Source organism: Pecten maximus, chromosome 5, assembly GCF_902652985.1.
Source record: "Pecten maximus chromosome 5, xPecMax1.1, whole genome shotgun sequence".
In the NCBI taxonomy this organism is placed as follows: Eukaryota; Metazoa; Mollusca; class Bivalvia; order Pectinida; family Pectinidae; genus Pecten; species Pecten maximus.
In genome coordinates, this window is record NC_047019.1 from 32667803 (window position 1) to 32680193 (window position 12391).

Genomic DNA, 12391 nt, shown 5'->3' on the forward strand with positions numbered 1-12391 from the left:
TCTTTGTATAATTACCAAATACTTCTCAGTTTATAATTACCTAACACTTCTTTGTATAATTACCAAATACTTCTCAGTATATAATTACCTAACACTTCTTAATGTAATTACCAAAGGTAATTAAATGAGCATGTCCACTTTACCTAGGGTAGCAGCTTGGGGTAATTTATTCTTACATGCAGCTAGGTAAACAAAGGTGAACAGATTTTACAAGTGAACTTGTGCTATAATTAATTATTTATATAATTAATTAATCAAACTTTTTTTCACACATGGAAACATCTGAAATAGCTTGGTATAATTATCCAAAATATAATGCTGTATAAATATAGGTGCAATACCAGATACATCATCAACAGAATCTACAGCTCATTCAGGTAAGTCAACTTGCTCCCCCAATAGCCCAGTAAATTCTTTTTAGGTTAAGACTTTAGTTTAAGGTTCCATCACTCTGCTACAGATTTTTGAAATTATACCTCCATCTTCTTCTATATTAAGTACTTTATATATATTTTTGGGGGAACACATAATTGCTTTCATAGTTTCTAACATTTGATAGTTTTCTTATTTCGGAATTGAATTTTCTTATTTTGGACTTTATTCTCATAATGGATTTTTATCCTTGTGGAGTATGCACAGAAAACTGTGATGGAGATGGAAATGTAGCTTGTGACAAATGTGACAGGTGGTTCCACAAAAATTGTGAAAATCTTACAAATGCCCAGCTAAGATTCCTAGGTAAAACACAGTTGTCCTTCATTTGCTCAGCATGTTGTCTTAATTCGGACAAAACATTTGACTACAGCCTTTCTTTACAAAGACTTGCTGCAGCAGCACAAACGGGTGATTTAGAGCATTGCGTGAAAATGGAGCAGATTCTTCTTCGCTCTCAAAAGTTTGTTATCCCCTCTCATTCATTATGACAGTAAAAAGATACTATGCTAAACTGAAAAAAGACAAGACGTACCAACGTCGCATTAGTTGGTTTGAGACTATTCCAGGGTTGACTGAAACTAACAGACTCTCAGTACAAGTTGTAGAATACATAGGCAATTTTCCAGGGAACATTACACATGGAAATGCAAAAGTCACCACACAAGAATACATTAGAACCACTGAACAGCAGAAACATGTTATGAAAGATGGGATAGAGCACAATATGAAACCAGTTCAGATTCAGAAAAGGGTGAATGATATAGATGTAGAAAATCCTGTGAGTAGAAAAGTGATAGAAAATGCTAAATACAATGCCAACAAGAAAGATAGGCCAGACACATATGCAAAAAATACAGCAGATGAGGTTCAAGCAATTTTAAACCAACTTGAAAACCACCCTTTTATCAAGAGTGTAGTAGCAAACAACAACAGCAAGCCACCAAGTATTCTTTGCTACACTGATGAACAAATTGAGCTCTTGAAAAACGCAGTCTTAACAGGAAATGTGCTAGGTATTGATCGAACATTCAATCTAGGTGCATGTTTTGTTACTTGCATTGTATTCCAAAACAGTAATCTTATTCGAAAAGGTGTCACTAATGCTCCCATCATTCTTGGGCCTTCATATCTACATTGGGATGGGTCATACACTAGTTATTGTGACTTTTTGTCAAAACTTAGGGACAGTGTTAGGTTTTGGCTTTCCCACTGATAAGATAGTTTTTGGAACTGATGAAGAGAGGGCACTAGTTAATGCCATCAAAACTTCTTTCCCAAACTCCCAACATATCTTATGCACCAGACACGTGGAAGAAAATGCAAACAGACACTTTCAAAAGTTACAAATCCCAGAACCCACTAAAACAAAACTGTTATCCAATCTGTTTGGGAAGGAAGGTATCCTAACCGTTGACTCGCGCATACTGTTCCTCGAAAAACAACAAGAAATCATTGACACATATGGAACTGTTGGTGGTAGATACCTTTGTGAAAAACTCCTCCCAGTACTGTTCCGCCATGTTTTTCTGCCAAGGTTAGAAATTCCCACTATCCCACTCTTTTGGAAAAACAACAACTGCGAAAGCATGAATAATAAAATAAAACTGTTAGGTAATTGGCAAATATCAAAACTACCACAATTAGTCGAAAGATTACAGGAAATCCACGAAACACAGATAGTTGATATCGGAGGCTCACTTCATGGAAGGGGTAATTTCGAACTTGCCCCAGATGCAGTATCCTTGCGCACATCACATGCAGTTTGGATGGGTATGAGCTCTGAAGCAAGACAGAAACAAATACAGAAATTTTTGAAATTCATTCCAGATGACAAAAAACATGTAACATCAACTGATGGTATTATTCCAGTGACTGCAAAAGTGGCAAAAAACCTTGCCAAGTCAAAAGAGTGAGAAATTCAAAAACAACAACAAATAAACGAGCCAAACACACTGACAATGCCATGATATATATTACACACACCATGCTTTCATCTATAGACAGATTAGTGTTTTTCATAATTGATAGGGGTTCATTTAATTTAGTGCTTTTTTCTAATAGGTGATCATCTGCAGCCCGCCTTGTGCGTAGAAATGCTCGGATGTTAATCATTAGTGTTTTTCATAATTGATAGGTGTTCATTAGTGCTTTTTTTCTAATAGGTTATCATCTGCAGCCCGCCTTGTGCGTATCAATGTTCGGATGTTAATTATTAATTAGTGTTTTTCATAATTGATAGGGGTTCATTTAATTTAGTGTTTTTTTCTAATAGGTTATCATCTGCAGGGCATTAAAGATAGAATAGATGTTCATTAATGTTTTCTTATCAACTTTTTAATTTGTGTGCTTACCACAGGTTGTCTGGGCTAGACTGCAAGAGTGCAATTATGGGGACTGCACTGCGTACCTTTGGACATTGTCCACACCCTTGTGGCTAGTTCACTTACATAGGATAGGCTATTTACATAATGTTAGGAGTGGTAAGCATGGGAATTATTTATTGATATATATTGTATCTGTGTATTTTATAAATAAAATCAATGAATTCTGATCGTCTTATTTTTTCATTGCATTATAAGTAATAATTTAAGAAAATTGTATTGTTGACCATAAATTCTATTTTGTCATCAATACATTTTGTTAGAAAGAAAATAAAAAAATAAAAAATTGCGCTCATTGTAGAAACCACGTCCTCGTCGTTGAGTCTGGAAACATTTCATATGGCCAAGAGTTCTACATTTTTATTTATTTGTTTAAAACTCACACATTTATTATTATATATTTTTATATAGATATATCTATTTATAAAAACTTTCCATTCCTAATGATATATATTTCATAATTTATCATACATTATTATATTTCAGAGTTGTCTGTATATATTATATATGTTTGTTTTCTTAAATAAATAGTGTTTAATAGCCCAATCTGTGTTGTTCATGTTGTAGGAGTTACTTCCCTTGAAATTGACCCGAAATCGCGATAGACAAAAATCATCGATTTTCTTACAAAATACCATTTTACATTTAATGAAACTTTACTATATTATGTATTATACACATACAATGTGAAAACCCTTTTGATTTTTCATAAATAACTCTTGAATGTTGCTATGGCGTGTATAATCACGTATGGCGTATTTCAGTGTAAATTGCTTCAAACTAGCTACGCAAATAAGACCGATTTTCTTACAAAGTACACATTTTTTAAAAATAAAACTTTATGAGAACCTGTAAAATGGACATACCAACGCAAAAAACAATTCATTTTGTGAATATATCGTTTACATTTTGCTATGGCGTGCGGAAAACCCCTATGGCGTACCTATGGCGTATAATTCCCTAAGGCGTATTTTGAATTAGTGTGGCCCCCGACCAGCGTCCTCTTATGTTATAGGAGTAACTCGGCTTGCTGCACATCTTGAAATAAAATTTAAAAACTTCACCTGAGTTTAAATTCTTCATCCAGAAAAACCCTGTTTTCTATGATTTTGTCAGACTTGCATATTTCGCTGTGTTAACACCACGCAACAATTTTCTCCGATTATAATGGACAAGATTATCGTCAACATCATTTTCTCAGAAAATGGCTACTTTTTCAGTGGGAAATTTGAAACTTTAGAAAACATTTACTATATTAAATTCATGAGACATTGGGTATACTGTGTTTTCCCGTAAATTCACTACCTAGCTACCGATAAAGCAAAGGCTAGTAGTGATACAACAAATATATTTACTTTGTCACTAGTACTGCATGTTGTTGGACAAGTATTTTACTTTTCCAAATATTAAGAGGTTTACCTCTTGTGTATATGTAGATGGGAAATTATGTACTTTTTGTGTTGAACAACCTATGTCTGCCTAAATAGAAAATGTAATTTGGAACATGTCATTATACACAAGTTTTAACTGCTAGCTATAGAGGTTAATATTCAGATGACCGGTCAGGCTTATATGCCTATTTTTAGCCCATCATCATCAGATGGTGGGCTATTCAAATCGCCGTGGTCCGTCTGTCCGTCCCTCCGTCCGTAAACAATTCTTGTTATCGCTATTTCTCGGAAAGTACTGAAGGGATCTTTCTCAAATTTCATATGTAGGTTCCCCTTGGTGCCTAGTTATGCATATTGCGTTTTGAGACCAATTGGAAAACAACATGGCGGACAGGCAGCCATCTTGGATTTTGACAATTGAAGTTTGTTATCGCTATTTCTCAGAAAGAACTGAAGGGATCTTTCTCAAATTTCATATGTAGGTTCCCCTTGGTGCCTAGTTATGCATATTGCATTTTGAGACCAATCAGAAAACAACATGGCCGACAGGCAGCCATCTTGGATTTTGACAATTGAAGATTGTTATCGCTATATCTCAGAAAGTGCTGAAGGGATCTTTCTCAAATTTCATATGTAGGTTTCCATTGGTGCCTAGTTATGCATATTGCGTTTTGAGACCAATCAGAAAACAACATGGCCGACAGACAGCCATCTTGGATTTTGACAATTGAAGTTTGTTATCGCTATTTATGAGAAAGTACTTAAGGGATCGTTCTCAAATTTCATATGTAGGTTCCCCTTGGTGCCTAGTTATGCATATTGCATTTTGAGACCAATCCGAAAACAACATGGCCGACAGGCAGCCATCTTGGATTTTGACAATTGAAGATTGTTATCGCTATATCTCAGAAAGTACTGAAGGGATCTATCGGTTTACCCTTTCCGATTATTGAAAATATTAATCTGTAATGGGAAATCTACAATTATATAGCCGTAAATTGTATGAATTATTTGGGCCTTGCCCCTATGGCAATTTGAAATGTTTCCACATTTTGATTAAGATACTTTTCTTTCAAAACTCAGATTAGCATTGTATTAACACCAAATTGCTTGTGGTGACAGTGGTTTGTAACACTTTGTCTTGACTATGAGGAATAAACTCGCAGAGGACATAATTTGAAGTATATACAATAAACGATGAATGAGGCAGATAGTCTTAATAATTTGACAATTTTTTGTCTGCTGTCAATATTACATTGTTTGAAGATACCAACTTTCTTTTGTCACAGTTTTGCCAAAAGCTGTGAAAATGGTTTTTAAATACCTGCTGCTTTGTGAAGGAAATCAAGACAAGGGTATTGTTTTTTCCACAGAACAATAGTTGCATTAATCAGAGACATATATCTGTATATATGTCTCTGCATTAATGTCCTCTCTAAAAAGTGATTTTGCTATCTGATTCAATTGAAATTTGGCGAGGCTACTCTTCTGATTGGTTATGATGTAAATAATAATACATTATTTGATTCAAATGTAATTTCATGTAATTTGGTGTTAAATCTAACAAATGCAATGACAATTTTTTTTGTTTAAACAAATAGCAGATGGCAATCATTTCCTGGCCTCTGATTATTGAAATTAAATATAGTGAAAGTTATTTTATGTATCATGTGGGTGCATTAAAAGGCATACATTTCTAATTTGCTCAATGTACTTGTTGCTCATACTGGGTATTTCTGTACACTTCATTTTATTTCACAGGTTCACATATACTTTTCATAAAGCAAACATTAAGTACACTTTATTTTGTAATTTGCCCTTTTGTAGCCCACCAGCATCTGATGGTTGGCTAATCGGTGCATGCCTCTGTCCGTAGACAATCCTTGTTATCGCTATCTCAGAAAGTACTGAAGAGGTCTTTCTCAAATTTAAAATCAAAACTAGGTGGGGAAAATGATACCATGACAACAATAAAAATATGGAGCTGAAATTCAAGATGGCCGACAACATTGTCAAATTTGCATGAGATTTGGTACATATATGTGATCTGGGAATTTGAAGACTATGCCAGTATTTATTTTTGTGAAAATACAAAATGGCAGCCTTCTGGCTATAAATCCAAATCTTGATATTGTCATATATTCAGGCATGTCAGTTTCAGGAATTTTTGGGAACGTATTTCAAAGACGTGGAGGCAGGGGGATTTATGTTGTGTAGGCAATGTACACTATGATTAATAAAACCAAATTTTTACCCTTTTTGTATTTCTAGATGCCGAGAAGCAAGAGATGGAAGATGTCCCAGGCGATGTCCGATGTCCACAAGAAGAGACGGACTGACGTAACTGAGGCTGGTAGCCTCTCCAAAACTACCACGTCGGACATGACTGAGGCTGGTATCCTCCCTAAAACTACCCACTGTGATCCCCACAGAACTCACAGTGAGGCTGGTATCCTAAGCAAAACTACCCACTATGATCCCCAAAGAACTCATAGTGTTCACTGTGATCCCCAAAGAACTCATAGTGTCAACTGTGATCCCCAAAGAACTCACAGTAAGCAAAATGAATCTGTGCAAAAAATCTGCGAAATTGAATCTGTACAAAAAATCTGCAAAATTGAATCTGTGCAAAAAAATTGTGAAAAAGAATCTGAAAATCATCCTGGCAAAACTACAGACAACACCAATGAACAAAGTACAAACAGTCATGGAAATGATGTAATTGGTATCAAGAAAACACCAGTCCAATGTCATCCTGAGAAGGCTACACATATTGTTGAAAATGCGAACATGCTAGGCTACAGACAAATTCCTGGTAAGATATTTGGTAACTTCTCTCAGTCAAACAACAGGTTTTGTCCCGAGTCAAGAGGTAGACAGTGCACTTGTAATGCCTTGATGTTTTTGTTGTTGTCTAGAGTGATTGACTCGCAATACACTGCAGACATGCTAGACGAAATATTGATAAGAGGCGATAACCTTTATAGAAGTGTTGTACAAAAATTGAAATCCCAAGGAAAATTCCAGTCTCACTTGCTAGAAATATCTGAGTTGCCCTCTGTTGTTCTACTTGATTCTGTTTCATACAATATTGCCAAGCTAAATATGTTTGTAGGAACTATCAGAAGAGAGCAACACTCTCCCTTTGTTTACACTCTAACATCAGCTGTTACTGTAACATTGAGGAACAATGAACTTGCCTTGGTAATGGCTGGCGGAATTTGCTCGGCAATAAAAAAGGAAGGTCATAAGTACTTATTCTTTGATTCACATACACATGGCACTGACATGATGCCCAACAGTAACGGAGCTTCATTGCTTGCTTCATTTTCAACTGTGGAAGATCTGGTTTCTTACATGGAATCTTTCTACAGTAGTCTGGGTATGTCTCCCCACACTCGATTTGAAGTGCAGTCTATTGCCATAGCTACTCAAGCTACTATCTGCCAACCACAAGAAACTAGTGAGAGACTAACTACTGGTGACAACAGCAGTTCCACATATAATAAAATGAGGAAATATTTTGAATCTCAAACTGAAATGTCAGCAAAAAACCCGAAGTTATGCAATGAAGTAACTGGGATCAATGAAACGCAATGGCAAATCAAGACAAGCCGAAAACAGTATCTGAAGAAATATAAGCAAATGCAAAGAACAGATCAGGTATACAAGATGCAGGACAAATCATATGATCAACAAAGAAAACAGACTAAAAGAAGCATATCGCAAAGCAAAGAACTTGAACAAGCATCCGATAGACAGAGGAAAGTGGTCACAAGATGTGTACCTGAAAACAAACAAAAAGAACAGGCATCAGATAGACAGAGGAAAGGGATTAAAAGATGTTTACCAGAAAACAAACAAAAAGAACAGGCATCAGATAGACAGAGGAAAGGAATCAAAAGATGTGTACCTGAAAACAAACAAAAAGAACAGGCATCAGATAGACAGAGGAAAGAGATTAATAGAAGTGTACCAGAAATGAAGAAACATGAGGCCAGTATTAAAAGCAAATCTCGATCAAAACCAGAAATAAAGCAAAAAGAGAAAACATTAGATAGACAGAGGAAAGAGATTAATAGAAGTGTACCAGAAATCAAACAAAAAGAACAGGCATCAGATAGACAAAGGAAAGAAATCAAAAGATGTGTACCTGAAAACAAACAAAAAGAACAGGCTTCAGATAGACAAAGGAAAGGGATTAAAAGATGTTTACCTGAAAACAAACAAAAAGAACAGGCATCAGATAGACAGAGGAAAGAAATCAAAAGAAGTATACCAGAAATGAAGAAACATGAGACCGGTATTAAAAGTAAATCTCGATCAAAACCAGAAATAAAACGAAAAGAGCAAACATTGGATAGACAGAGAAAAATATTAGCAAGAAAATCAGATTTGTTTACTGAAATGGAACGAATTGCAAAGCAAATGCACAGACGAAAGCAATCAAATTTGAGAAAAGAAAGAATAAGAAATAGTATCTTTAAAGCCAAAAAAGAAAAGACCCACAAATTAAGATCCACGAAAAAAAACTGAAAAAAGGTGTAACAATTTCGCATGTCCAGCAGAAATTTCGGAAAACTATTGCGGATGGTCCTGTGTATGTGTGTACTTCCTGTCATCAAACATGGTTCCGGCACTCTGTTGTTGAACTTTCCAACCTGACCAAAACACATAAACTCGTTCAGAAATGTGTCACTGGTTATATATCTCGAAATGGCAAGGAATGGATGTGCAAAACATGCGATTCCAATTTAAGAAACAACAAGATGCCTTCCCTTGCAAAAGCAAATAAAGTATTCTTCCCACAAAAGCCGGCAGAGCTAAACCTGCACCAGCTTGAAGAACGATTGATAGCTTTAAGAATTCCGTTCATGCAAATACGTGAACTCCCAAGAGGCGGGCAACTTAGCATTCATGGGAATGTTGTTAATGTTCCTGTAGACATACAACCTACCATTAAAGCTTTGCCACGAACATTCGAGGAAACCACTGTTGCAGTAAAACTCAAAAGAAAACTAGCATACAAGAAAGTTGAAGTTACAGAAAATGTTCGCCCTAACCATGTTCTTGCAGCGCTACACTGGTTACTCACGAATAGTGAACTTTATAAGAACTCAGGCGTTGCATTTGATGAAGCTTGGTGTGCAGAAATGGAAAAAGGTGCTAGCAGTATTGTCACAAACTTCATGAATGACTGTGAGCTAGAAAATGTCAATGAAGACGAACAAAGTGATGATTCAGACGGATTCAGTGAAATTGATGCTTCTGAGAGAATTATAGGGAATTCAGATACACTGATAGATCCAATTTGCCCTCAGAGTGACTCAACATACACTTTTGCCCCAGGTGAAGGTCAGATTCCTCTTGGTCTGTACAAAGATCCAAATGCTGAAGAGCTGTCATTTCCAACAATTTATTGTGGTCAAGCAAGAACCAAAAACACTGAAAGAGAAGTTAAAGTGCATTACAGTGATTTGGCCAAATGGGAACTTAGACATGTAGACAGAAGAGCAGCCAACTCTGTACCAAATATTTTCTTTAAAATGAAAAAAATACAGGCAAAGCAAATATCCGATAAAGTTAATCTTTCCATTAGAAGATGCAAAAGAAAAGAAAACAACATTACAGCTGCTGATGCATTAAATACATCCCAAATGAACAAGTTGGTGAACCTTGATGAAGGATTTTACATATTTCGAACATTGCGCAACTCGCCACCATACCTTGAGAAAAGAAAGAAGGATGTTTTTGCAATGATCAGACAACTTGGACTGCCAACTTGGTTTGGTTCTCTATCTGCTGGTGATACTAGATGGCATGACCTGTTAAGAATTCTTGGTGAACTGAATGATGGAGTCACTTACACAGCAGAGCAATTGCAGAACATGACATGGCAAGACAAAACAAGACTTGTACAACAAGATCCAGTCACATGTGCAAGGCACTTTGACAATCGGGTTCTGCAATTTATCAACATTGTGCTGAAGTCTGACCATGCCCCACTCGGTGAACTGGATGACTACTTTTACCGTGTTGAATTTCAACACCGAGGGTCTCCTCATATACACATGCTGATGTGGATCAAAAACTCGCCAAAGTACAAGTCATCTTCAGAAAGTGAAATTGTCCAGTTTGTTGAAAAATACATCAGTTGCAGTGGAAATGTATCGGATCATCTCAAACCCCTTGTTGATATACAAACTCACAAACACTCCAAAACATGCAGGAAAAAAGGAAAGGCTGAATGTAGGTTCGGTTTCCCATTACCTCCTTTGCCAAAAACATTGATCTTGGAACCACTCGATGAAGACCATGAACACTTAAAAAAAAAGTATGCTGAAGTACAGACAAAGTTGAATGAGCTGAAAGATGTGGCCAACATGTCATTTGAAGAGTTTCTGAATGAAATCAGTATGACACAAGAACAGTACATTCTTTGCATAAGATCTTCATTGAAAGCACCCAAAGTCTTCTTGAAAAGGAAGGTGTGTGAAGCCAGAATCAATCCATATATGCTGCCACTTCTTGAAACTTGGGATGCTAACCATGACCTGCAATATGTTTTGGATCCATATGCATGCGCTGTCTACATAGTGGCATACATCAGCAAATCACAAAGAGGTATGAGTATTCTGCTTGATGAAGCATGCAAGGAAGCAAGAAAAGGCAATATGGATATCAAGCGTCAAGTCCGTCACATGGGCAACAAGTTCTTGAACAGTGTTGAAGTTAGTGCGCAAGAGGCAGCATACCTTGTATTGCAACTTCCACTGACTAAAGCTTCCAGAGATGTTGTTTTTATCAACACATCTGAATCAAGTGAAAGAACATTTCTTCTCAAACAAAAAGATTCACTGGAACAGTTACCACCTGACTCTACAGACATAGAAGCTGACAATGTTGTGAAACGTTATTCAAAGCGTCCAAAACAACTGCAAAATATGTGCTTAGCAGACTATGTCTCCAAACTAGATATCAAATATCCCAAAAAGAAACATATTGATGATGAAGTCAATGATGATGAGGATGTGCCACTTACTGATAGTGATGATGAGATCAATAATGCAACAGAAAACTGTGTTCGAATGGAACTGCGCAATGGCATTATTATCAAGCAAAGGAAAAACAGAAAAGTCATTCGATATGTCAGATATAATGTCAAAACAGACAGTGAAAATCACTATCGAGAAAAACTTCTACTGTTCTTTCCCTGGCGGAATGAAAAACTTGATTTACTTGGAGGACATGACACATATGAAGATCATTACAATCATGTGAAAAAAACAGTTGACTTGAAATGTTCCGAATATGAACACCATGTACAGGAACTTGACGATGCGTTGCAACGTGCTGAAGATGATCTGTCCGAACAATTTGATAAACTGGCACCTCAGACACAACATAGCAATGAGGAAGATAAAGAATCTGAAACAACAAACAGCAACAAGTTCATTTATTATAAACCTCAAGCTGCTGTTCACGAACAATATGACATAGGCATAGATCTGGGAGTACCACTTGCTGTTGGCTTGCCAGAGCAAACATCAACCTTCCTCTCCAACAATGAGTTCTTGGACCTTGTAAGGAAATTGAACAGAGAGCAAAGGGAGTTTTTCAATCATGTACTGCATTGGGTCAAGACAAAAGATGAACCATTATATGCATTTCTGACGGGTGTAGCAGGAGTAGGAAAATCTGTTGTCATTAAAGCTCTTGAACAAGCATTAAGACGCTATCTTTGTTCAGAAGAAGGCGAAAATCCAGAAAATTGCAGAGTTCTTCTTTGCGCACCGACTGGCAAGGCCGCTCACAACATCAATGGTACCACGATTCATGCTGCATTCAAAATCCTTCCCAATCGCAGCTTTGATAGCTATACAGTAGATTCTGACACGCTAAACACACTTCGTGTAAAATACAGAAATCTCTCTCCACACTAAATCAGTGTTTGCAGAGAATCAAAGGAAATTCCATACAACTATTTGGAGGTGTCAGTGTTATTCTCATTGGAGATTTGTATCAATTAAAACCTGTCATGGATAGATGGATATTCCAAGATCTCCATGCAAATATGGGCCCTCTTGCTACAAACATCTGGAAATCACTGTTTACAGTTCATGAATTGACAGAAATCATGAGACAAAAAGATGACAAAGACTTTGCAGAACTCCTCAACAGAAT

General features: G+C 36.5%; 1 protein-coding gene across 1 annotated transcript; it reads left to right on the forward strand.

Annotated features, from left to right (window-relative positions):
* Positions 1–8976: 8976 nt before the first annotated feature.
* LOC117328415 lies at positions 8977–12150 on the forward strand. Its single transcript, XM_033885944.1, has one exon. The coding sequence runs from the start codon at positions 8977–8979 to the stop codon at positions 12148–12150; it is 3174 nt and encodes a 1057-aa protein (XP_033741835.1).
* The last annotated feature ends 241 nt before the right edge of the window (positions 12151–12391 follow it).

Excerpts from the sequence above, each read along its gene's own strand:
- LOC117328415 (XM_033885944.1), top strand. The coding sequence starts at position 8,977 with ATGCCTTCCCTTGCAAAAGCAAATAAAGTATTCTTCCCACAAAAGCCG.